Source organism: Mugil cephalus, chromosome 21 (assembly GCF_022458985.1).
Source record: "Mugil cephalus isolate CIBA_MC_2020 chromosome 21, CIBA_Mcephalus_1.1, whole genome shotgun sequence".
NCBI lineage: Eukaryota > Metazoa > Chordata > Actinopteri > Mugiliformes > Mugilidae > Mugil > Mugil cephalus.
In genome coordinates, this window is record NC_061790.1 from 11176731 (window position 1) to 11203798 (window position 27068).

The window sequence follows — 27068 nt, forward strand, 5'->3', positions numbered from 1 at the left end:
CCAGTTATTTTATGTGCATCACATCAGTAGTGGAGTGGAGCATGTGGGTGTATCCCTCCTCATGCGACATGCCCACACACACCTGCAGCAGTGATACACACACCCTATGGCACATGCACAGAAGAAAAAGAGGAAACTCACTTTCAATGAGCTGAACAATACTCAACATATTTTTACTACACACTTCCCCTCTTTGTAACAACTTCCCCAGAGTTTTCACTACCACGGCCACTTACTACTAGTGGCTACATATGAATGAAGAAAGACGCGCACACGCCGAAGGAGAGAGAACAAGAAGAGAGTTGTTTTGCAACTAGAAAGAGGAAGGTACATGTGTCACTCATTCTTTTGTGATGCAACGTGGGCAGCTCAATGAACACACACGCTTCTCACACACAAACCCTTATCCAATCTTGTATGCAAAATATTATGTGCCCCCTGGGTACATTTTCATTACCAAAAAAGAAAAAAAAACCTTGTTAGCCCTGGGACAATGAGAGATATGAGAGGGCAAGATGGAGCATGAAAAGTTAGAATCCCACTTTTTCTCTGTGCTCCAAACACACACACACACATGGATTTGAACTGACCTACCCTTCTGTGTACACTCAATCACCCACCTCTCCCTGAGTCTCCCTAGAACAGTGGATTTGCATAAAGATTTGCAAGTCAAATGACATGCATGGGAAAATGGGAGTTTAACTTTGGAGAGTAAACTCCTCCAGAATTCCCCTCTTGTGGGAGACTCCCAAATCACATCCAAGAAAGAAGTCAACAGATATTAGAGGATACCTTCCCTTTGTCTGATATTGCTTCATGTTCCCACATTAGATGAAAAATACATGCACTTACTGCTTTGCACTTAGTTAGTTAGTTGCTAAACTGTACTGGATAAATACTTTTGTTTCTCTGTACCTGTACACATGCAATGACAATAAAGTTGATTCTAATCTAATCTAGTGTGGAAATATGATTGTGGGGCTGGTTGAATGGACTTGCCTAAAAGGATGCATTGCACACATACAGGCATACATCAGGTATAATGTTATGACCACCTTCCTAATATCGTGTAGGTCTCCCTTGTGTCTCCAAAACAGTTGTGACTCATCAGAGAATGGACATGGGCCTTCTGAGGGTGTCCTGTGGTGCCTGGAAACAGGATGTTGTTAGTGGAGGCCTCTAGGTCCTATGGGTTGATGAGAGGGATCAGTGTATCCCACAGGTAATTGATCAGCTTGGGATCTAGTGAATTTGGAGGCCAGGTCAACATCCTGCACTGGTCTGGTACATGTCAAGTACAAGTAACATCCACATGAATGAATACTAGGTCCAACTGTTTCCCTGCACAGCACTGAATTGTCACAAGATGGGCAATGTTACTTCACCTGTCAGTGGTTTTAATGTTGTGACTGATCGGTGTACAGTGGAAGTGTTAAACCAGTGCACACCTAAGCTATGTATGTGCACTATGATGTTCTGAATTGCTTTAGAGCAATAGACACTGCTGAAGCTGTGAATGTATCTCACCCAACTTAGCCTAGGGGGCAGATTCTTCCCAATCTTGAAAGTGTCGTCACTGGCACTTGTTTTGAATGTTGATAGATTGCTGATAGAGATGTAAATGTTGTCTTCTTTGCTGCTAATTGATCTTTGAGCCAAGACCCTGCTGCCTTTCATAGGCTTAAGCTGTCGTTCCCTGCTCACTGCCAGTGAAGCTGTAACCCTCAGTGACCCCTCGTTCAGGTAAGGTATTCAAATGTAGCTTTCAGGCTGCATATTTAAATTCTCATATAATCTTGTACATTCATATACAAGACTGCGTTAGACATTGCAAAAGTAAAGGCAAATAAAGACAACATAGGATGTGTGTTTGAAACAATTAAACAAATTTCATAAATTAGTTAAAAAAAATACACACTCATACTTTATTCTGGCTTGTACTTTAAGCTAACAGTTTATTGTGTTGATAGATAACTTTAAGCTTTCTTAAATGAGTTTTCTTTTACTTATAGCTAAGGTACTTAGCTATGTGTACTTCTAATTATTTTATTAATTATTACACTAAATAACTAACATTTAAAGTTTTTAAAAATTACTCTAAGCAAGCTAGTTTGTGTTTTGTTGTTGTTGTTTTTTACTTGTACATCAGGTATATTTGTCTGGGACCTTTAGCCAATGATAGTTTTATTTAAAACTTTTAGTTACACAAAAACGGAGATAAATATTTCACTTGGTGCATATGTCGCTTATTTTTATCCCACAATTTTAACAATTTGTTGAGTACTTGTAGCCACTAGTTCAGTGCCTTTGGATTGCTTTCAGGTAGCAATGACCTATTAGTTTTAGCTTATGAGTCAAGCAGTTTATATACCTGCCCGTTTAAGCTCTTGGCTTTTAGCTTAGCTATTAGCTAGCTTAAGTTAGCTAGTTTCATTACGTTTAGTAGTAGTTTAATTCCATTACTTATAGCTAACTCTTTTAATTTGCTTGCTAGCTTATTGTAGCTGCTAATGACATAATTATAACCCAATTATAACCAAAAATAGTATAGTAAAGTATATTTCTATGTTTGTTCATTAGTTGTGAAACATTTCAATCTTTCTACTCACCCCATAGAGGTTGTTGCAGAACTTTTAACGTGCTACCACTGTTATTAACGACTGACTGATTTCCAGCCATGAAATGAACATTTGTGTAACAATTCACCTAAGACCATACACCAGTCAGGCATAATATTATGACCACCCACAGGGGAAGTAAATCATATTGACCATCGTGTGGCAATGCATTGTTCTGATAGGAATCCAATTTGAGCTTCTCAAAAAAACATCCTCTCAAAACTCTACAAGTCCAGTTGTCTTTTCAAATGCCTTTTGGATCACCATGACCTGGATTACTGAGAACCTTCACAGACGTCCTGCTAGGAAATACGTGGAACTGGACCAGACCAAGCACCTCCATCCCAAAGTGATCAACTATGTGTGGGATGATCCACAGAGGCCCCTCCCCTCAACCCATGACACCCAAAGGCCCTTGGGTTACCAGTCTGTAACCAGTCACCACAGGACACCCTCCAGAGTTCCATGTCCATTCTCTGATGAATCACATCTGTTTTGGAGGCACAAGGGAGACCTACACAATATTAAAAGGTGGTCATAATGTTATGCCTGACCAGTGTAGATTGTAATCAGGTTTTTTTTTTTTTACTTCATAATAATTATATTAAATATACATATAAATTAAAAACCTGTTTTTGTCTGAGTGTCTTTGGCCCAGTTGCCTGGAAACTAATACCACCATGAAACATGGTCATGCAAACCACAAACAAACATTACTCACATCCCCCCCAAATCTAGACAAAATAAACACTGGCATGCATGGATAAATCCACAACTAAACGTCTTGTTTACAGGAGCAACATTATTACTGAGCCCGTGCAATTGTGGCTTTGATAGCAATATGATTTGACTAATGGTGCAGAGCAGGAGGAACAGGCCGAGCAGGTTGAACTGTACTTGTAATAACAAGAGGAGGCATGACTTACAGGAAGCTGCTCATATTCCCTCAGCGGGTCTGAAGAGGAATTGTGTGTTTATGTATATGGCAAACCCCCTGAAAAGACCTTTCTTAAAATGATCTTATGAGGGCTACTGTGGAAGAATAACGGCACAAAAGAGATTTGCAAGTACTTGAGAGCTTTTTCATAATTGTACTTGTTTGGGCAGACCAACAAGAGTGGAAACAGAATGAAAAACTCATTTAAGATGTTGCAACACAAATATAGCGTGATGAATGAAGTTCAATAATGTTTTCTGGTGAACTTTAGGCAGCGTTGCAAAGTTAAAGGAAACTATAACAGATGTGCGAGATATTGATTGATTGATTTCCATTCTGGACATTGCTACACATTTTTAGAATTGAATTCCCTACAATAGGAAACTCATTTGATCAGAGGTGACACTCTTCACTCTGTCATAGTAAAGGTCAGAGGTCAATACGTGAAAATGGGAATTACGCACATATGGGTAATCAACAGGAAACTGTACACAACTTGTACAGTTTGGTGAGAAATTGCAATTGTAACACTTTCACCGCGGGCCGCTCAGCATTCTGTGGAAATAAACAGATAAACCCTTCGAGCTGGGGCCGCTTGCGTGCCAAATCCGCGCAGAGACTTACGTCAAATGGTCAGAACAGAAAAAAAAATCACAATCTACACCGTGTTCTTTTCCTTTGCTAAAAGCCTTCTCATCTACCCACACACTCTTACACATATTTGCAGTATGCAAATTGTCGAAAAGCAGCCAATAAATCTGCGAGAACTGCGTATGCATTAATAAAAAAAATAGAAAAAGAAAAGAAAAACATGCTGAAAATATGAGAACAAATTCCTTTAGGCAGGTGTAAAGTTTATCTCTGGACGCACACACCGACGTACAACGAGGGAGATGCGCTTCTAGACATACAGCAGAAAGACATAACGCACAGAGTCAGAGGTCCTGGAATTTGATTACCTACATATTTATTTTGCAGAGTGTTTGTGGATGGATGTGTGGGTGTTGCATGTCAGAGATCTCCGTACTGCATGACAAATTAACCCTTTATTTCCCCTAAGTGTACGCTTTAGTCATTCCACAACACAGTGCGCTGCTTGGAAACCACCTGCAGCACAGAGACGCTCTAAAGGAGGGATGTAGTGGAGTGTAAACCTGACGAAATCGAGAGTGCAGGGTATTGCAGAGTTGTTAACAGATAAGGGTTAGTTCATAATAAGTGTACGGAAAGCGCTCGCGGTCGACCTTCGGTGATTGGCCTGGAGGTCAGGGGTTAATCTGGTTTTGCGTCGCTTCGGCGATTTCTCTAAAGTTGCTGAATCTTCAGCCAGATTTTCTACACAGCTGTCTCTTTCTCTGCGTCTGACCTCAAGGAGATGGCTTCCCGCCCTTATGAGCTGGGTTCTGCTCCAGGTTTCTTCCCGTTAAAAGGGACTTTTTTTCCCTTGTTGTATCACTCTGGAGGTCACCGGCCGGGATCTGCAGAGCATCTCCAGACAATTCGTATTATTTATGCCATATAAATAAAAGTGGATATTATTTATTGCACACTTGCTACATGTTGTGCATTAAGATCGAGCCCTTTTGTTTAAGGGAGTTCATGACAACGCGCATCTCCTCTTAGATCTGCATTAGAACACGTCAGCATCCATTTATTACATGTTTTTATGAGGTGTGTGTGTGTGTGTGTGTGTGTGGTGGTGTGGGGGGGGGGGTTGTGCCAGTCCGTGCAGCTGATACACAGAGAGAGTGAGCGTGAAATGTTTCATTAGCGATAAAGTACAATGGCCAATGCGATAGGTTTAACTGCTCGAGTGATGACGGGGCGGTCCGTCATCTGTTGTTATCTCAGGGTTGAATTTGAACTTGAACCAAATTAGCTGCTTCAGGGCCTGCCTGTAGGGGGGAGAAACTGGAAAGGAATGGGAAATATGTCCCTCGTGGTTCATATATTTTAACTTTCTTTTGGCTTAAAGCAGCCTCTTCAGTCAGACATAAAGGCAGAGACGAAGTCTGAAAGTGTCCACGGCCTTGTTGTTATTCCCCTACAGTGCAGATGTGGGGGGTGTAATGTGGTGTATATGTTGGTATTTATATACAGTATGTACAGTGTGAGTGACTGTGAGGCAATAGGAAAGAGTGAGAAATCCTTTTCATAATTACGCCGCATGCGCTCCACTTCTCCTTTCTGCTTAAGCACAAGCGGCCGCTCCATTAAACCTACATACGCTGCTGTGCTTTTTCTTTTTCTTTTTTTTTTTAAAGACAGAAACTGACAATGCAAAAAACAGTGATGCACATAGAAGAGATAATGACTAACAACAGGATATTAACCCTTTCAGTGCCGAGTGCAGTAGCCAGACAGGCATAGCGAGACAGACAGACGTAGCATGCGAACACCACAAGTTTCATTTTTCACTTTCTACACACTCAGACTTTATCTCCCCACCTTTCAGCCGTGAGGCCAACAAGGAGTTCAGTTGACCTTTTAAGCTCAGGTGCGATTACAGTCTTTAACTTCTTCTTCAAAAAAAAAAAAAAAAAAAAAAAAAAAAGGAGCACCGAGGAGCACCTTTGCCAGGTTTGGAGGGAGATGGTTATCGTCACCAAAGGCTAATGGAGCGAGTGTTTTCACAGAGGGAGTGGTTGAGTGAGTGTCATTTGAGGGGGCGAGAGAGGGGCTGTGTTTGCAGTGTCAATATTTACAGTGACACATGCTGGAGTGAATGCTGACGGACTGCGGCGAACTGTGTGTGTGTGTGTGCATCTGAGGCCGAGAGACAGGAATTAACAGCATGAATGGACGCCTGATGTCGCGCTCCGATGATCAGATTCGGGTCAAAAACACGAGTTTTTTTTTTTTTTTTTGGCTCGTCTTTTTCCGATTGTCCCCTGCTCATCTGCGCGTACTCAAAGCAAGCAGCAGCAGCAGCAGCAGCAGCAGCAACAACGCACTTAAAAAGTTCCCAGAGTAATGGGGAAACAAAAGACGTAGGCCTTGCTGGAGATAAAGTTTAGAAAAGTCAAGCAGTTGTGTGATTTTATACTTGAACTATCATAAGTGGACTCTGCATCAGACACAATCTACGAGCCTTGTTTGCATTGCAAATCAGAGATATGCAAATGAGGGAAACACAGGCCGTGCGTGTACCACCTCTCTGATCACTACAATCTCACTATCTCTTGTGCTTCCCCACTTGTTCAACCCTGTATTTACAACAGTTTCGTGTTTGAATGCTGAGCCTCCCTCACTTCTCCTACTTTCCTGCTTTTGTCTGACCGTGTTCTCACAGCTCTCACCCGACATGCCCCGGTGTGAAATCCCGCTCCATACGTCTTCACTCCTCCTTGAAAGTTTGATATTGAAAAAAAACGTCAGAAAACGCTGCAAACCTCGGTTTTACGATTCATCAGCGTGACCCTGTAAAGTACAACTACACACAGCTTCAGCAATGTTTGATTTCAGCCCGTCTTTCTTCTTTCTTTATTTTTTTTTGTTGACAAATGAGCTCATTGCCCCGAGCTGGGCTTACATCACAGAAGTAATCATGTTGATCGTCAGGTCGACTATTGTATTTATACTGTAAACAAAGCAGCAGGGAGAGGCACCCCCTGCCATGAGGAGAGAGCTCTTTTTTTGGCATTCACCTCACATGGAGCCACTGAAATTGTTTTATTGCCATCTAGTGGTCAGTTTAATTCATGGCATTTGTTAACGAAACAAAAGGTCAACTCTTGGTCACCTGGTGGCTGTTTCTATTCAGGTTTACGCACAAAAATACACACGGGACACCCGATGGCGTGGTTGGTAATTGAAAAAGAGTTATTTTATTGATCACAGTGCTCAAATGGCAAAACAGAGACGTACAGTCGAGGAGTCGGACGACCCGTTCGAAAACCATACAGAGCTTCAGATCTTGTTCGGATCGCTTGACACACCACAGTGCAAACAGCTCCGCTATCTCACCGTTTAAAATACTGCAGTTTCGGATTTTAATTATTCTCCCCAAAACCGTACGGACATATGGCCAAGTTCTTGATCGCCTGCAAGTTTCGCTAAACGCAGTTTCATGGCTAATTTTAGGAAAGTGCTGCTTTCAAGGTGCAGAACGGACTTAAACTTCACGACTACATGAACAAAAAGCTCTAAATGAATGAAGAAGATGGCATTAATATACTGTGAAACCATCCTGTGACCGCACTGTGAGACGGACATCTGGCGTGGACACAGGCCGATTGCAAACTGTTAACAGGTTATTGCTGAATCTTTTCATGAAACAAAATATGCTGAGCATGTTCATTAAAAAACCTTCACAGAAACATGTCTTTAACAGTGTGTTCATTTATATAAACTGGATTTATTTTTTTTTTAAAATCACAATAGATTCACAGGTTTTATTAGACTAAATCACGTTTAGATAGATAATCATGGTAAAGCTGTTATAATAATTCTAGACATACAGTACGTATTTGTACCAGTTAGTAAAACCAGTATGGCTCAGTTACCCTGTATCAGTGCTAATTCTGAGAGGTATTCAAATACAAGGCAGCCTGAGGCCTGCTGTGTGTCCAGACCAGGTCTACACTATGGCAGTAGCAAATGACTTCCAGACACTCAAATGATGCTCTTTTTTGGGTAGCGCATTTATAAAGCCGTGTCTCACAATGTTCCCAGTTTGTAGTTATAAACAGATTTTGTTTTGTCCTCAGCACAGGAAGAAGATCTGAGCCGCAAAAAAGTCAGTGAACGTCACTCTGGAAATCAAAGTGCGTCGGTGAGTTAATTGTACAGTAGATTTTCAGAGATATGACTCTTTGTTACCACGGCGACGCCTCAAACAATAATAATTTTATATAGTGGGAATTTCAGCAAAGCCAAGAGAGTGTTACAGCAAAGACGTGTGAATGTTTTACGCTATAGACATGAATATGGCCACTTTTCTTACACCCCGGCCAGGGAACGTTATTGCACTGTGCCTTGTGGAAAAAAAAAAAAAAAGGCGTATAATCACAGTTAGTGTAACATCTAAAAAAACAAACTTTTCATAACTTTGTCAATATTGGATTATATTACAGAACTGTGTCGGCTGGGTTGATAGAATCATAAAGCTCTTCAGCAGCTCGGCTTAGATCCAGACCTCCGTAAAAACGCTGCGTGCGCAGCGTCGATCATGCCAGAAGGACTGGAAATCTTAAATGTGACAACTTGAACTGTACATAATTAGAGCAAGAACAGTAGAAATAGGTTTTATAGTGATACATTTTATACTTGGACCAGCTAGTATTTACGAATCCCTTTGTTTTAGGAAACATGGATCAGTTTCGCCGTTGTTATATTTCATATACTGTACATATGTATAAGATTAGAGATATTTAAACTTCAAATAGACTGAATATATTTTTAATTCTTTTTTTGCGAGACATGTTCAGTGCCACTCGATTAATTAGAGGCATTTATAGTCACTAATTGGCCCAAGTGTGTCCATGACATACATTGACTGAAGCAGAAGAATACAAAAGCTTTATAGAGGTAAAAGAGCCGTGAGAGGATGTTTTGTAACAGTACGTTGGCACAGAGGCAACTCTTACCAGGTGTAAAAGTCAATCTGATCCTAATACTGACTGAAAGATCAATCAGGAAACAAGCCGCTACCGTACTCTGTGTGTGTGTGTGTTTCAGTATGCTGGTACAGCTGAAGAAAAACAAGCAGAAACCGTTAGTGAGCGGTTTCGTATCACAATAAAGTCCAGAAAATGGTAATTAAAAAAATAGGTTTCACAGACAGACTGAGTCGCTGTTAAGGCCTTGTTGTATGTGAGCTTGTAAAGTGAGGTTAGAAATGAGCGCACCCATAAAGTTGTCACAGCAAAGGTGACACCAGTTGTGAGGAGAGTTAACCAGTAAAAAGATGAATACATTGTTGAGATTTTGGCGTGTGAAGTTGAGTTGAGGTTGTACATCGCGGTATGTACAGGTTAGACCATTTAGATGAATGCGCTCTCGCTGAGTCTCGTCCAAAAAAAGTCCAGCTGAGTCAGTCTTATAGTCGCACAGTTAAAACAGGATACATGTGACAGTACTGTGACGTACCAGCTTAGTGCTGTCAGTTAAAAACGCACTTCAGTGAAAAGTAGACAAGTGTGACACCTGTATGAAAAAGCATCCAATAGAAGTGCAAGCAGTACAAAACAAGAGAAAAAGGGTGAAAAGAGCTTAACACGTACTGTCTAAGAGTTTAAAAAGCATAGTATAGTTGATATATTCTTAGATTCCATTTATTCTTTCATATACTTTGTGTCTTCGTCCCAGCACAGTCCAGCTGACTAGTTAATCATTTTGGCTTTTTTCTTTACTGTTCTAGCAGCATTGTGCAAACTCTTGTATTCATGAATCCTTCTTCCATCATCAGCTAGAAGCTTTTCAGTCTACTCCTGCTTTCCTCCGTTAATTTGAAGCAGATACCACAGGGTTACAGAGCAACGCATGACTAGAAATTTGCATTTATTTACTAAGATTATTCTTCCATCAGCTCCACCAGGAATCTGTCGCTCTTCATTTAGTTTTTGTTTTTTCCCATCTGCTTCCAGCAGAGGGAGACATTTCTCACGTATCCAGGCCAAACTTGCTTCCAGTGCTCCCACTTTCAGAGCCTGTCAACAACCAGCCGTGGGAGGAAATATGCTGGAGGACAAACGAGGAGCAGCGTAAAGACTCCTATCCTCCATTTTTACAAGAAGATAAAACACCCGGACAAACAACAGGAAGATTAAGGGATGTCTTCTCCCTCACCCTCACCCTCTCCCTCTGCGTCTCCTCCTCCTCCTCCTCCTCCTTCTGGAGTGGAGTTTGTTTGTGTGTCTGAAGGTGTGTGTGAGTACAGTAGGCGACTCCAGCAAGCCTTGTTCTTGTGCAGGTGACCCAGCATAGTTTGGCTGAGCGGGCTGGGCTCGGTGAAGCGGTGCCACTCCTCGAACAGAGGCTCCACAATGTAGGAGATGAAACCTGACACACAGGAACATCTTCTGTTAGACACGCACGGAGCCGCCTTCGCTCCCCGCGACGGCTTCGCTTTGAAATCTGTGTGTATGTGCACGCTCAGGACTTACCTGTCTGGATGGCTGGCACAGAATCAGCCTGCTGGTTGCACAGAGGACTGATTTCCAAGTCAAACTTCCTCTCCAAGTCACCTGCCAGGTTAGCAACAACGATTCAGAAAACAGAAACGAAGGACGACACAGATGCAGACGTGATTTAAGTCCAGAAACAATTTACATTTGTTTTAAGTGGCTTAAACTTGGACCTGTAGATTTAAAAAGGGTAAAAACTTGTTTTTGGGTCCATTTTTTGGCTTTGACACTGAGTTTTAAGATCATGTTTACAGTTTTGTGGCTACAGCCATCACGATATGGACCATTAATTGTCTATATCGTTAAATAATTTCAATTTGGTTCATTGTTAAAATGAATTTTAAAATGCTGTACCTAATCCTAACATCCTGTATATAAACTTTAGTCATTCTTCAGTCTTTTAATAGCCGCGCAGGGCCACTGTGCGGAACTGCGCTCATAACAATGTGTGGCACCGCCGTTATTTAGCATCGTCATGTCCAGTAAAAGTAGCTCGGTGTCAGGTCAAATGAATCATTAACGATAAATGATTCATTAATGATCCACTTAGTCACGGTTTATGAAGAAAAACAAGGTGCCTGAGAAGTGAAATGACTACTGCTTCCTCCATTGTATGTTTATCTTGATGCAAACTGAGAGAAGAATAATTAAAGCTTAGTCACCCTGCCTGTAGAATTCCTCACACACCCTCTCGCTCCACTGTCTGCTCAGCTCCCACGCCCGACACGGGTTACAGACGTCTGCGCACTTGAGAGCGATCTGAAGGCAAGCGGAGAGAAACGAACGGATGCGGTCAAACCTGGATTGGACGCACGCACGCACGTGAGAGTTTGTCGAGGAAATAAGACGCGCACCTGCAGGATAAAGTGCCTGTGCGAAGCCAGCTGGAGGTCCAGGTCCTGGTTGTCCAGATGCTCTCTGAAGGTCGACAGGAACTCGTTCTGCCTGCTGATGTCTGTGGCCAGGATGAGAGAGCCCAGCTGCTGCTCTATGTCCTGCCTGCGGAGCAGAGGGACGCATCACTGAGCGTACGCAACTAATCCACGCTCCGTTCATTTATGACTCTACCTGCAGCTCACTGGAAACTATCTTTCTGAAAATACGCTGCACATTTATTTATTCATTGCAAAGTAATCTCATCTGAACTCAGGGTGTCGTTTGCGTTTGTGTGTTCTTACGACATGTCAGCAGGCAGGTGGGACAGCAGCCCCGACTCCCGCAGCATGCCCACGGTGGATCTCCAGTGGTGGCTCTCCAGCACGGACGTGTTCTGTCCGGGATGAGCGACATCCAAAATGTGATCAGCGCAGGTCTGAGCCGCGGACACTAAACGCAGCACATGTGCGGACCCACGCCCCCGTGTTTACCTGGTAGAGAGACGCCAGGTGGTGCCTGGTCTTGATGAGGAAGGGCTGGTTGACTCCGGGATGGTCCACGTCGTGGGCGGCGGCCGCCATCAGACCCAGGAACACGTCCAGGGGACTCAGCTGCTCCGCCAGCTGCGACACACACGCATGTCCGCAAGGTTACAAATGTCGCTTACACACAGTGTGAGGCGTGGTTAAATTTATTTCTAAACGAAGCTCCAATAATAAACTGAACACAAAAGATTCGGATGAGATGCAAGTAGAGAATATCCTGATTTATAGTGTTTATTTTGACTGGTGCAAATTTCATCAACACATCAATGCCGGTTTTTCCAGATTTATGTATAAGATACAAGTACACAGCATAGAGCATGATTAAGGCGTATACTAAATCGGTTTCAATTCATCAGTTTATCTTCTTGATCTTCTGTAAATGAATTCTAATAAAGGGCGGAGTATTGTTGTATGGATATTTATGAATGCGGGTTTATTTTTATAATAACAATACTAATAAACAATAATAAGAATTAGATTCTTAGGAAACACCCTACCACGTGTTTCACATAAAAGAAATCAGATGAAAACAAGTCGACACTGAGAAAACAAATCGGACCAAAGTTAACAAACATGGGTTAAAGACTTGGCTTAAAAGATGTCACCGAATGTTTCATGTCATCAGACAGGAAGTCTGAACGGAAAAAAAGAGTAACGATGACATCTTAAAATCAATTCTAAAGCCGACTGGTAACCTGAGAAGAGAGCTTAAACTGAGGCTTGTCGTTTTGACTTTGTATTGTGTTCAGGCTCAGGTGTGGATCACAGCGCGGAGATAAATGCTTAATGGTCAGTAAAGGACAAAATGACACAGTGGGTTGGAGAGGCTGCCGGCTCGTCATCTCACTGCGGACTGCGCTTGTTATCTGCAACACACCGGCGTTGTTTGCTGTATCGAATTTCATTTAGTGCTTTTAACAAAATAGATGCATCTCAAAGTGCTTCACAGAGCAACGGAGGACACAAAAGCAATTACTAAATAAGGGGAAGATGCCAAGACACTTAATCTGGTCAGAGGGCTTCGGGGATTTTTCCCAGGGAGCAAAGCTAATGGAATATGTCAAGGAGAAGCTCATAAGTGCTGAAGCCGTACAGTGTGTGTGTGTGTGTGTGTGTGTGTGTGTGTGTGTGTGTGTGTGTGTGTGTGTGTGTGTGTGTGTGTATGGAGAGAAGACAAGGCATCTTATTACCTTGGGCTCCTTCAGGTAGCAGTACATGGCTTGAGTGACATCAGCAGCATGAACAGCATTGTGATAGGGATTCTGGGAGTGGTAGTCCTGCTGCACCATACCTGGAAACACAGGACACTAATTTGACCTTTCACATTGACAGTCTACACTACTGTAAATGACTATCTAGTTTCCATTTCCACTACACTTGATTTCTTGCTGACCTAAGAGTGAATGCTGCGTTTGACTGTAAGAGTACGGTAAGAACGCTGAAATAATATATAAGTATATATGGAAGTTTCACGTGTGACAGTCTCGTGGAGAACGCTCAAGTCATTTGCACATTTTTTTTTTTTAATGCATGGATAAAAATGCACAAAAAAATGCTGACGTTGCTCCGTGTTTCCATGACAACACGCAGCTCACCGTCTGTTGCCATGCAGTATCTGATAGCGGCTTTTAGAAGTGGGTTAATCTTCAATGGCTACAACAGTCGTTCCTCTGTCACTTTGTCCAGATTGTGTTGTTGCTGTGGGGCCCATACGCTCAGTGTCTCCCTTTGTGGAGTTAAACCCTTCTCAGGTTTCTGCCGCGACAAAGAGGCAAATCAGGCGCGCTTCTTACAAATGAGGTCCTTTACACGTGCGTGACTGCCATCTAGGGAAAACTGATGCATCCAACTAAAATATGGTTGCTCTTTATTTTAAAGCTTTTATAGCAGGTATTGCTGGAGATAAATGGGGAGCAGTGGGTGGACGCATATAATTATTATGAACACTTTCTTGCAGCGTACCCAGAAACCTGTGTAGTTTCACCATGTCCAGCTGGAAGTGGTGAATGAGACCGTAGACATTGAAGAGATGGCACATCAGGGTCACCAGACTGTTACCTACAACAACCAACATATCAACATGTATGAGGAAGAGTACACTTTATTGCGCGGCAAGTCAGATATCTGAAAATTACTTTTTAGTATCCTGAGTATGTGTAATAACGATATTGTGAGTATGTGATGGAAACAAAATAACTTACTAACAAATGATCTCACCATTTGTAAGACGATCAAAGAGGAAAATGTCAAAATTCCATGTGCCTACTTTTGATAGCATGTGCTGTAAAGGAAAACACACATTAATCAGTTCAGTTACAGAGAGTTGGGGGAAACCCTGAATCTGTGAGTGTGTGTGTTTGCGCGTCCTCACCGCGGCCTGTCCCAGGTAGTCATCGTCCAGTAAGTGTAGGGACCCAGGGGTGTGGGGAACCAAACCTCTGAGTAACCTGGATGCGTGGCAGTACCTCTGGAAGCTCAGCAGACGCTTCACCTTTCTCCTGGTGCCGGACTCTACCTCCCCCTGCTGGGCACTGGCTGGAATTGCAAAGAGAAATTATTTACTTTCACACAGCAGCTCCTGGTCATGTGACTTTATTCTAGTAATTGTCTGCAGGATAAGGAAAATAACAGAGTTCATGTTTGATCCAAACAGCCAGTTGGTTGTTATTTAATATTGAGGATATTTAAAGCAATTTCCAATGGGCTCATTCGTGGAATTACAATAGACAAAAACTAGAGTATTTTTAGTTTTTATTGCAGATAATTAAATTTCTTTCCTGTTATTACTGGATTGGCAGTTAGAACAACCAAACATCAGGAACGTATAAAGGTTCCTGAACCTATGAAACCACAGACAGTTCTCCAAGAATATGAAGCCTCCTCAAATTTCTGGTCTTGAGAAAATAAAAAACTATTTTTTTAAAATCTCTACATTAAAGTAGATTTCCTTCTGTAAGAAAACTCTATGAGGTATCTTGAGTATTAGATAATGTTCCATCAGGTCAAAAGTATTTCCCTCTTCTGAATACAGCACGGTTACTCACATCCTGCCTCATGGAAGCATCCCCCTCTATGACATGTGTAGTCCTGTCTCCACTTCTTATCTTTTTTTTTTTTTTTTTACTTCTTCTGCTACCCGTTTGTTCCTGGATGTCCTTCCTCTTTTTACCCTTGAGTTTTCCCTGGTGTGACTGTGGTGTGTTTCCTGCTTCCTTGTGTACTGGACTCCTCTTTGGCTTTTGGATTACTTTGTTTTCTGCTAGCAGATTTTTTTTGGGGTTACTTTCTGTTTGGACGCCATGTTGGATGTTTTTTAGTTCGGTTTAACTAGCCTCGTCTCTGCTGCGCCCTAATTTCTAGTTCTTTAAATAAATTTTCGTCATTTCATCCTGCGTCATTCTTAGTGTCATCTATATGGCAAAGGATGGATGGATACAACCATTTTCTTCTGTCCCTAACATTCTAGTACTTTATTATTTGAGTGTATGTTTGGTGTATTCACTCATCCAAATGCATGTGACAGCAAATTAATATACACGTGTTCAATCCCATAATTCAAAAATTTGACAAATTCAATGAACACGTTAAGACGACTATACTGTGTTAACCTTATCAGTGCATTAGATTTCCTCACAAAACGTACAGAGAATGTAGTTTCTAAATGAAGACAGTAAAGTTGCTTTAGTGGACCACTGGATCGTATTTAGATTGATTGAGTGACTTGCTTTTAAAGATGCGCAGGTCGATCAGCGGGTAGGAGCCTCGTCTCTCCGCCAGCAGCACACCAGCATGACCAGTGTTCAGTCTGCCATCAGCTGGAGGGAGGGAGAGAAAAGAGAGTTGGGTTTTCACACGACAGCACTGCTGTGTTTTCAAGATAATGACCGTTACGAAATCTGATGTACGACGGGTACGATCATTAAAACCGGCCTCTGTGAAACAAGAGGATCACTGATGTCACCGAATCTCTGGGACATTGTGTGTCTGGACCAAATTTGCTCAAGGAAAATGCATTTCACGCCGCCGCGCAGCTGTTGAGGGGCGCGACTGAACGTTTCTTTTATATCAAATTGGCTCCGCGAGTACGTACTGTTCATGCTACAGTTATTATGCACGGTGGTTTCAGATTGGTGCCAACCGAAGCAGAGGGGCCTTCGGCATAAACAAAGTATCGATCTATCGAAAGTCAAGGTTTTCGGTTTGATACGTTTGATCCATTGACATGATATTAGCAGCTGATGGACATATTCTAGTCAAGTGGAAAAAGATTTGAAGTGTCCACAGGTTTCTGTCACTATAATTGCACAGTTTATGATCTATTCTACAGTGACAGTCTGCAGAGATCCAGAAGCAAACCTCTGGGTTTTGATGGAGCGCAATGGAAGCTTGAATAGTATCAGTCTCTCCTCAAGAACGAGCAACTCACACAGCCTGAGGCCAGTAACAAACAAGACACAACACAACTAGGTCCTAAGTCACAACACACATCCAAACACACGAAATTTACACTTGAATAAACTAAAAACTATGGGAATACTGAATAATTTACATGTCAGGAACTGGAGCGTATTACATCCCTGAGGTTGCCAACTCGCATCACCCCCGTGACTCCTGCTTCACAGATGCAGCTAAACTACCTGCTAATGGGGGCTGAAGTCACCGTGGTAACTCCCTCAGGTTGCCAGATCTTGCCCAGCGTGCGTGGGCAGCCAAAGCGGCACAGCTTGTGGTTTTGGTAAATGTGCATAAAATGTACAACACGCGTTTTGTGGGAAATTACACACTTTTCTATTTACGTATGTTATAGTCCAACAAACAAATATAAAGTGCTTGAGGGGGGGATGTGACTCAGTCTGTTAAAAGGAGGCAGAAGAAGAGCACTGCTGGCCTAGTTTCAGCAATGAAAGGAAAAAAAAAAAAAAAAAGGGGGAAGGCCTCTTTGCTTATTATCCTGTACCCGGGCAGGCACGAAAAAGAGGAAATACATCTTCTGGAAAAACACCGCAGTGACAGATCACTCACTTCTAACATAGACAAATACATTAACACAACTCTGCCCTCCCCCCCCCCGGCTCTCTGTCTTCATTCACGCCAACTCTCCATTTTGGATTTCTCCCTTACTTTTGGCTCCTGCCTCCACATCCTCCCCGCTCCCTCTCCGCATTGCTACCCGCTCAACATTTTCACCATCCCCAACTGATCCATCCTTCCCTCGTCTGCTCGTCCCTCTCCCTCCCTCCCTCCCTCCCTGCCGTGTGCCTTTCCCTTCCTTTAAGTCGGAGTCGTAAATAGGTCATTGTCTCCACGCTGCGCAGAACTGGGTCATTTAGGATGAAAGCGTGAATCAGTAGGGATGGATGTTTAAAGAAGCGGCAACAAACATGCTCCAGCATGTCAGCGCGTCGCACGTGGACGCGCATACACACACGAATGAGGTTAAATCCCTGATTCCAAATGCAAAAGCAAGATTGCAAACTTGGCACACGGCATCCACCCACACATACATACATACATACATACATACGGAGGCAGACACAAGGAGCTGATAGGAATATTTCACTTGGCTTCAGTGGGTGTTTATGGCACAAACTGCGCTTTGGGGCTGTTTTCCTTCTCAGAAATTGTCAGTCGGACGCACTCCTGCCATACGCAGTGCCAACACTCAAACACAAACACTCTTTTAACACACACTGGCAGACGATGTTTCCTTCTGCCTGCAGCTGCTGATGCTTTATCTGGATACGGAGGAAGATACTATGATTGTGCACAGCTGGCCGGGTACCGTCAACTCAACGATGGAACGACCTTTTAGCAGTTTGTATATGACTATGAGTATAATTCATAATAACAAGTATAATTATTATGATTTATAATTATAAATTATAATTATTTTCCATGTATATACTGTATTTATTCACATATATTGAGAATTTAGTCCAAGTGAAGTAAAGTCATGGACAAGGAGGGAATCAAACCTCACAGTCCCAAGCTAGTTTTCCAAGAATTGGTCAGCGAGCCTGAGTAGGCACATGTTCAAAATGAAAGCCAAAAGAAGAAACAGGCAATGGGAGTGATACGAAGAAATTGTCTCACAAGAACAGAACAAGTCCAGGCCATGAGGTCAAAAATTAAGACATTTTAAAATACTTTTCCTGGAAACTGCACTAAAATACCGTTAACTACGCCCGCAAAACAAGCTTTACGTAAGGCCAGACACCGGTGTATATGTGCGGGAAACACTTAATGACTAAATTAGATTTTCGTGGTAAAAGACCAATACGTGATTCTTTTGTTATAACCAAATGTCACATGTAATTTTATTTTAAAAAATAACCCGTTTCAGCCACAATGTCACGGTGACTCACTATCACCGCTGGCTGACGAGTTATCTCGGTGTCTCGACACATTTGTGTGCGCCACAGTCAAATATTGCGTAGATCGTCTTTCACCTTCGATAAGAAATCATCCGATGAATGAGGTCGCCACAGTTCAAAAAGGAAAGTCCGAGCGAACTCAATACATTTCTTCATTTTCCACTGGATGAGTCAGAAAAGGCAATTTCCCCAAAGGCTGAATCATCACTTCATCATTAAAAGATTAAGATCTACACTTTTCAGTTTTTGTTACCAGGTGATATTTTAAGCCTTGTTTTTTTTAACCCTCGTCATCAAGTCTGACGCCGCTTTGCAACACTAGTTTGCCGTTATGGCAAAACATTGACAAAACAAACAGTCAAATAGTGAACAGAAAAATATTGTCAATGCCAATAAGTCAACAATGGTCTATTGAAGAATAATGTTGTTCGTCGAGGTCACCGTTAAATACACGATTACCTTATTTCCTGTCACTTTGCGTCATCTGTGACAAACGGACGCAGGTTAGATTGATGATGTCATTCTGAGTGTCATCAAGGACAGCTGCAGCTCAGCAGATGGTAACACAGCTTTATTTAATGGACACCCTGGCTTTACGGCCCAAATCCCTCATTCCACTGTCTCTTGTTATCTGAGCTTCTCGGAACCCGGTCCCGACCTCCGTCAATTTAAAACAGGCGCATGTAAACATACTGCCGGAGGCGCCCACTTCGAGGATAATCTGTCACACATTCACTTGTCAAAAATGAAAACACGTACCGATGCATGGACGACGGATGCGAAACCTGACATTATGAAATTCAGATATGGAAGCACAAAAAAAACACAAAATCCACAAAAGTGGCATGTTTAACAAAGGTTTCACACACTTTGAAAGGCCAAATTATGATAAAACAAAGAAATGATCCCAAATAAATAACTAAACAAAGTTACACACATCTGCTGCCACAAGTCTGTTTTCATGCAGCAAGTACAGATGCTGGATAAAACCAAAACAGACAGCGTACATCAGACATTAAACATTTATCAGAAATCCAACTCCCACTGGACTTGCATCACGCATTGTGGGCATGTTACCTTCCAGATGCGTACTCGTGCTCTCCGTGTCCTGCTTCACCTCCTCCACCTTCTCTGCCTCCACCCATGTGTTTGCTTGACTTCTCTCCGGTCCCCGGGGACCTCCCCTGCGCGCTCTCCACGCAGCTCTGAGCTGTCGTATGAGAGCGGGAAGCTCCAGGGCCAGCGAGAGCCCACCGCAAGTGACGGGGGGAGTCCTGAGAGGACCCCACACCGGAGATCCGGGAGGCTCGTCGGGACAGACCCCCAGACCGGGGTCCCGCATCCTGAGATCTGGACCCCAGAGCCCCTCCAGTACGGGCATCGTAAGAGATGGGTGACCTGACAGACCGGCTCAAAGAAAAGAAGCAGCTGAACCGGACTAACGGGACAGAGAGGGGGATGGTGAAGATAAAAAGAGAGAGGGGGGAAAAGGAAAGAAAAGCTCACTGTCAGGTGGCCATAGGTGGGGAAAATGAAGACGGGCTGAGGTGGAAGGAAGTCTGGATGTAGGACGCAGAGATGGAGACTGCCAGGAGAGACAGAATCAGCAGCGGGGAGGACAGAGGGAGTCCGAGAGCAAGGAGGCGCAGAGAGACGAGAACCATGAGACAAAGAGTGGAAGAAAAAGCCAGAAAAAAGACAAAGGCGATGCGTGCGTATCCCTCTCTCCCAGAGTCGACCACTGGCAGTCTGCTCCCTCCTTCTGCCGCATTCTCTCTCCCCTCCACAGCCTCACTCGCGCCAGTGTTGTTGTGGCGTCTCAAAGCCCCTCCTCTCCCCACACTCTCAGCTCACTTACACTCTCTCTCTCTCTCCGGCTGTATGCTGCTACCCCGACAACAGCCCAACAAGTTTAGAGCAAAACACCGTAGAGCTGTGGTTGACAGCTCCTTTCACGCAGTGGGCTTAGTGGGGACAGGGTTGAATGAGGTGAACGCCGGCGGATGTAGGATTTCACCACAGGAATTTCTATACTAAAAGGCACGCAGCAGTGTCTATAGCTATTTTTTTTTATTATTATTATTTTTCGTTTAATTCTTTGGTCTTAGTGGCAGAAATTGTTACGTGTGATGAAAGATGGACGTGGAAGGTTTATAGGAGAGAATAATAATAAACTTGTTCCGCCTGAAGGTAAAATGAGGTGCGCGCTGTGAGTCACCCTTCGTTAGAGCTCCGCCGGCACAGAAACAACTTGAGCAGGTCTGTTTTGACGTATTTGCTCTGAACTCTCCTGCGCAGGTGACTAACCAGCCGTGGGCTTAAACGCAACTTGGATTTCTGATAGAAGCAGAGAGACGCGATGTCAGGAAACACCGAACCCATGATTGATAATTAGAAACGATGCAGTCAGAATCATAACTGAATAACTTAATATAATAATAAGGGGTGAAAGGGTGATACCCGTGGCTAAATTCGGATATTAGCGACCACATAAAAGTGGGTTAGCTCCGATTAAGCAGAAAAACCGATCCATGAAACTATCTGCTGCTCTGTTTTTCAGATGCGGTTTGATCCGATTGGTCAGATCTGGTCTCAGCCAGATACAGCCCGACGGCATAAATCCTGCTCCTGGATGATTATTTCTAAAAGCGTTCTCCTAAAAATACAAAAAAAGTCATCAGATCTAAGCGTGTGGATTCTATAAACAGAGACTCAGTAAGATGAACAGCCTGCACCCTTGACTTACTGCTGCCTAAAGTAACTGTGACTCAAGGAATATTTAAACAAACAAAGGTTTTTCCCCTATAGCAAAATAATGACTGCAGGCAGACTCACGCAGACACAAACCTGAAGAATGTTCTGACAAAGCGAGGCCAGAAGTCAGGTTGTCGGCAGGTTTTGATCTGATCTCTTGATGTTAACCTTGGGGGAGCACTGGTTTCCAACTTTGGTGTATTATTGTAATTAAGGGAAAGTGGCTTCATGATCAGATAATGACATGAATTGATAATCTGTTTATGACTTGTTTATGAAACATTCAAACGGCATGCAAACGTTTCCCTTTGGCCACTCGTGACCACATGTAAATCACTGTGAATACGAGTGAATGAGTGTGAGCAAGCAAGCAGGACCTGCATAACCCTGCATAAAAAAAGGAGGATGCGGTGCTATAAATGTTACATTTTTCCGGGGAAATGTTCCCTTGAAAAACAATCACATGCAGACAGAAGTACACACACACGCAGACACATACACACACACACACACACACACACAGTCAGGCAGACAGCCTTGAACGTCACGTATCAGACACAAGCAGATTGGAAGAAATGAGACAAAGAGCGTTAAGATAATAGATACCGACTGTGAGAAACTATGAGGCGCAGGCGCACGTATAGCTGTAAATCAGCGGTTGGTATCGAGTGTTAAATATTGTATGCTCGAGCTGGGTGGAAGTGAAGTCATAAAAAATGAACCATGGACACTGTGTTCAATACAAACACGTACTGAACAACTTTCAAATCCAGACAACACTTTGGATGGGAGGCGCATTATAACTGTGTCAGCACACAACTCCAACTATGAGCTGGAATCTCTGTGTACTAAAACAAAAATAGACCTCTAACTCTGAGCTGACCTGATGAACAAGATTATTTAATTATTCTCAGACATGACACGCAGCACTGCTTAGTTTTTAGCTCAACCTTTTTCTCCCAACTGGCGTCGGGCGATACCGCTCCACCTTTTGTTAGAGCAAATACGGGTACGTGTGGATACTTGCCAGCGCCCAGTGGTGCTAGGAGTGTTTAAAAAGAACACAAAAGCTCTGGCGATGACATGACAATATATTTACAGTATAATAGTGGCAAACGAAGCACCTTTTGACTGGTGCAGTTAAAGCTGCTTTCATCGTTTTGATGCCGTGCTAAAGCTCCTTTGGTGGGAAGTCTCTGAAGCACAGCGGGAGGCACGGCTGATGCCACAGCATCAAAGGAGCTCGTGTGTCTGCGTGTAACCAGTGAATAGACCAACCCTTTTGCGGGTTTCCACTGGTGAGCGGTGAGATCGTCTGAAAGGTCAGGAAGATGCTAGTAACAAGTCGAATGCGCCGTCCCCAGTGAGCCGACAGGTCTTGCTGCAACCAAATGAATTCCAAGTGTTGTGAATGTTTAAAAAGTTAAAACTATTTTACGTCAGACGGCGACCACATCTGTAACACTCCTCTAAGCCAAAAGACCCTTGTTAACAGCCAGTTAACCTGCGCCTACTACCAAGAGGTTAATGTTAGCTTTGGTGTAAAGTGACATTAGCATGTGAGCAGAGTATCGAAACCTGATACTGATGCTGGTATCGGCACCCCCTAGTTTTCGAACTGACACTTGGTGTCGTCAGAACACCAAATCTGAAGTACTTGTAATCAGCACTGCCCTTGTAACACGTGTCAAACTGCTTTTATCGTGTCTTTAAACGATGATTATCGAAGGATAGCTACAAGGACTCAGCCACGTACGACTTTAATCTGCCAAAGGAATAAATGCAGCGAACTAGAGGAGCTCAAGATTCGTGACAACTGCATGGGAACATGTGAGAAAGTGAGAAACAGAGATAGCGGCAGAGACGGAGAGATAAAAACAAGTGGTGAGAAGACAAGGCCGGTGGAAGTCTTGATGAGGAAACTCTGTAGCTAGAGGACGGCTGATGAATGATGCCTCCCTCCTTCTCCCTCACACACACACACACACACGCACAGAATAACCCAGCGTGCAGTACAATACTCTGTCTCTGTGTTGTGTCTGTATGGCAGACTCCCACTTTTGATTCAGCTGCTGATATTTTCTGCCAGGTCAGGAGGTGGAGAAGTGGGTCAGCCATTAAATGAAACGGCCTATCGAAAGACAACAGTGGCGCCTGCGTTTTTTTTTTTTTTTTGTTGTTGTTGGCAGCTGCATTCCTTCCTGTTTGTGTTTGCATACGTGCAAGTGTAGTTTCTTTTTTTTTTAATTAAATTTCTAACCGAGAATCCATGTTGCGATCTAAATAACAGCCCTCTGCGCTCGTTTCGAGAACTCTTAAATGACTGAGGCATGAGAAAAAGTTATGGCTACATTTCAAGGACTGAATCGTCAAGGTCTGAGGCTGATGTTATGATCCTCGGTAGACACTACTTTAAAAAAAAAAATGTGTCTGGCTTTCATATAACCACATGTTGGACTTCTCCAGAGCGAAGACTGTATCGAGCACCGCTGCTGGAAGACATTTTACCGGATGAAGACGGTAGCACGTCTCGAGGGTTAGTGAAAGCCCGAAGCACCGCCACCAAAATATTTGGAAAACATTCCGCGCCGCCCAAACTGCAGCCGACTACATGCACTTACAACCTTTCGCGCAGAGGTGTCGGGGTCAGTTAGCGCTCTTACCCAGCATGCGAACCTGTATGGCATTCTGCTCCGACCTTTTAAATGTGACAGCTCCACACCTCTGTGGCGGAGAGAAAGAAGGAGAGGGGGGAAAGAAAGGCTGAGATTAATATTACAGCAGCCGAAAAATACACACACACACACACACACTGCCATCAAAGAGCATCAATGAATCTTGCAGACGACAAACCGAAACCGCGCTAAAAGGCACGGCGACCTTTACGCGCGCGGCCGCGGAACTTTTTTCGCGCTCGCGTGCGAGGCCCGCCCCCCCTTTTTTTTTCCCACGAGCCCTCGAAAGTTAAAGCTGAGCTGATCTTAATCTCTGAGGCTTCAATTTTTCTGAAGCGGGTAGCATTAAGAGAAGAATGCAAACGAGTGCGATTCTGCCCTCTCGCCATGGCATCTCGCTTTCATATGTCGGCTTACGCGAGCTGTTTATAGAATATTCTTCATCTCAGCGACCGAGACAGGCTGCGTGCACTTAAGTGACACTGGCATCAGCTCTTCCAGTAGCAACGTGTCTGTGTTTTGGCCAACAACACTGTAAAAGTGGGTCAGGCAGCATACTGGCATACGCTGGCAGTGATGTGCACATTAATCACATGCTTTGACATGGTTGATCGTCATGGTCACGGTCTTATGTCATCTTTTTTTTTTTTTTTGTCATTTTCTGTCAAGGTGAGTTCGTATCTAGTCACATGCTGCTTCATCTACTGTACAGATGCCGTCGGTATCTTAACTGAAATAACTGTTTACTATTTTCAATATCTGCCATTTTTTCTTACCAGTTGAGAAGTCGCTACGCCAACAAAATGTTCAGAAAGCTGCCTTCGAAGCTGTAAAATGTCACCCTTCAAAGCGACTCTCTAGTCTTATTTTGAATCAACTCTGACAAAACTTCGGTCATATCTCCCCAAAGAAACAAAACTGATAAAAGTACAAAAAAAGGGCGTGCAGCCCTCCACCGTACCCAGGTCTGAGTTCAGCATAATTACAACCCAAAGTCCTACGAGGCAGCTCAGGCAGACGCAGCCCGGTGCATTTCCCAATTGAGGTCATCTATTTATAATTGCCAGTAATGGCTATAATAGTTATAATGGCTCGACATCTGCGCGCGTAGTGGACGAGAGCAGGGGTGGACTGGGTGCACTAGGCGATGTTGGTTTAGCGAAGCACGAGGACAAAGACACACATAAACACATTTGATAGAAAGCAGGCACGCTGGCTGACCCGATGGAAACATGACTAATCATCTGTTATTACACGGTGCTCGGTGTTACCCCTCCGGAGGAAGACAGTCACGAACGCGTAGCTTGATTAGGTGGATTTACATCTGAATTTGAAACACATTGTTTACTGGCAGGCAGGAAACGGGTGGATGGAGGTAAACCAGAGGCGATGACTGTTCGCTCATCCAGCCCACGTGGTTATGGCGTGTTTACAGGATGCACTCTTGTCATTTTGTTTCCATGATCTTTAACTCTGCGCTCACACCATTACTCATCTCATCTGATCGGCTTTCTAGTGAAATGTCTCTCGCTTACTGAGCGCCTGCGACCAGCAGCTACCTAAGTGTTTAAACACAGCATGAAAGGGAGGAAATAAGGACTCAGAACCAACAAAAGAAAGAATTTAAATATCACAACATGTAACGGTTGACATATTCATTGTTTCCACAACAGCAGAGAAAACTCCACTTACTAAAACCAGGTGGTGTATTAGAAAACCATTCAAACACAAGGGTTAGGATTAGTTATATGTGTGATCAAGGTCTAGCACAACTCCTTGTTGTGTCCCACAACTGTACATTAACATGAATATTTCAACATACATACACTCACTTGCCAGTTTGTTAGGTAAACGAATTCTAATAGTCCTGCAGTAATCACCCTTCATTCAACTGGGTGTACTTTGTGGTGAAGCCTAAACCATAGAAGCACGTGTCAGCACAACACAGTTAAATTACTGTAAAACACACGACCTCCAGAACGACAGTTGAAAAGACATCTCTCTCAGTTAATTTAAACAAACGCTAAATACCATAACCTTCACGAAGCCTTAGCACGGGACTGTTATATCTGAATGCATTTGTTTTCACTCGCACACCTAACGAACTGGCAAGTGAGTGTACAGCTGAATGTGTATAACCAAAAAGAGACCCCCACCACCACCACCACCACCATCCTTTGTGATGTGTAGCTGTCTCCAGTGCACACCTGCTCCCTGTCTGCAGCGTCCACGCTGCAGGTGGACTGCTGTAAATCTGTCAATGCACTGGCGTGACACATGGCAGCAATACACAAGGCCTACTGTAACCTATCAGTGCAGCTTATAGAATAGAAAAAACTACCCTTAACACACACACACACAACAAAAAAAAACAAGGTCAATGTTAAGTGTTGAGTCAAAAAATGTCCTCCCTCGTGAGAATGCTAGCGTAGCATAAACCCAGACTACATTATAAACTCACATTTTAGCTTGAACGGCTCTTCACATCGTAACAGCGGACTCTGAATAGGCCCATTACAAAACAAGTGTGTGAACACGGCAGTCTGTTTTTTTCCATAGCTGTAAAAGTCTACATACCTCGGCCGTTAAACAGGACATTTAACCATCGCGGCCGCTCGTGGATGACAAGTAAACGCGACGGGATCGGGCGCGTGCGGAGTGTTTTCATGTCACGGGGAGCGCAGGAGTGAACCGCATACAGCAGCGGGACAAGAAAAAAGGTGACTGCGCCCCGTCTGGGCTGACACCTGTTTAAAACACACGCTGGCTCATCCTCCTCCAGCGGCTGCGTGTGACCTGAGACGCCCTGTAAAGACAGAAGGGGCTGTTTTTTTTGTTTTTTTTTTAGAGGTGAGGTTGAAGTTTGTGTTTTCCCCTCGTCGCGCCTGCCTGTCCGCGTGCTGCTGCGTGTGTGTGTGCGTACTTGGTGGTGAGCCGCAGAGAGGAGGGAGGGGCGGGGCTGGTTGTAGCCATTAGCACCCGAGGGGCGGGGCTTGTGCGGAGTGGACCAATCAGCGCCCGCTACAGTAACTTCTTTGATTAGTGGCCTCGAATTAAGTAAAGTAACAAATAAAGTAAGTAATTTCATTTTAAGACTTACATTTCTTCCTTTCTTCGGGCATTGTGACTAAATCCCAGAACTTTTTGAAGAGACTGAGTAGA

The 27068-nt window shown here is 43.5% G+C and overlaps 1 protein-coding gene across 3 annotated transcripts; it reads right to left on the reverse strand.

Moving 5' to 3' along the window:
• Nucleotides 1-7351: 7351 nt before the first annotated feature.
• Nucleotides 7352-26839, reverse strand: LOC124999226 (cAMP-specific 3',5'-cyclic phosphodiesterase 7B-like). Of its 3 annotated transcripts, XM_047574044.1 has the most exons (13): nucleotides 26484-26839; nucleotides 23895-23955; nucleotides 15829-15918; nucleotides 14475-14638; nucleotides 14321-14384; nucleotides 14066-14161; nucleotides 13294-13394; nucleotides 12050-12181; nucleotides 11861-11952; nucleotides 11537-11681; nucleotides 11345-11441; nucleotides 10662-10742; nucleotides 7352-10557 (listed from the first exon to the last, which is right to left on the reverse strand). In XM_047574044.1, exons 1-13 carry the CDS (start codon nucleotides 26502-26504, stop codon nucleotides 10322-10324), a joined length of 1380 nt encoding a protein of 459 aa, XP_047430000.1. In that variant the 5' UTR covers nucleotides 26505-26839; the 3' UTR covers nucleotides 7352-10321. The 3 variants fall into 3 exon arrangements, with proteins under 3 accessions (XP_047430000.1, XP_047429999.1, XP_047429998.1); XM_047574043.1 differs by lacking the exon at nucleotides 23895-23955; XM_047574042.1 differs by lacking the exon at nucleotides 26484-26839 and having other exon boundaries at nucleotides 19555-23933.
• Nucleotides 26840-27068: the final 229 nt, after the last annotated feature.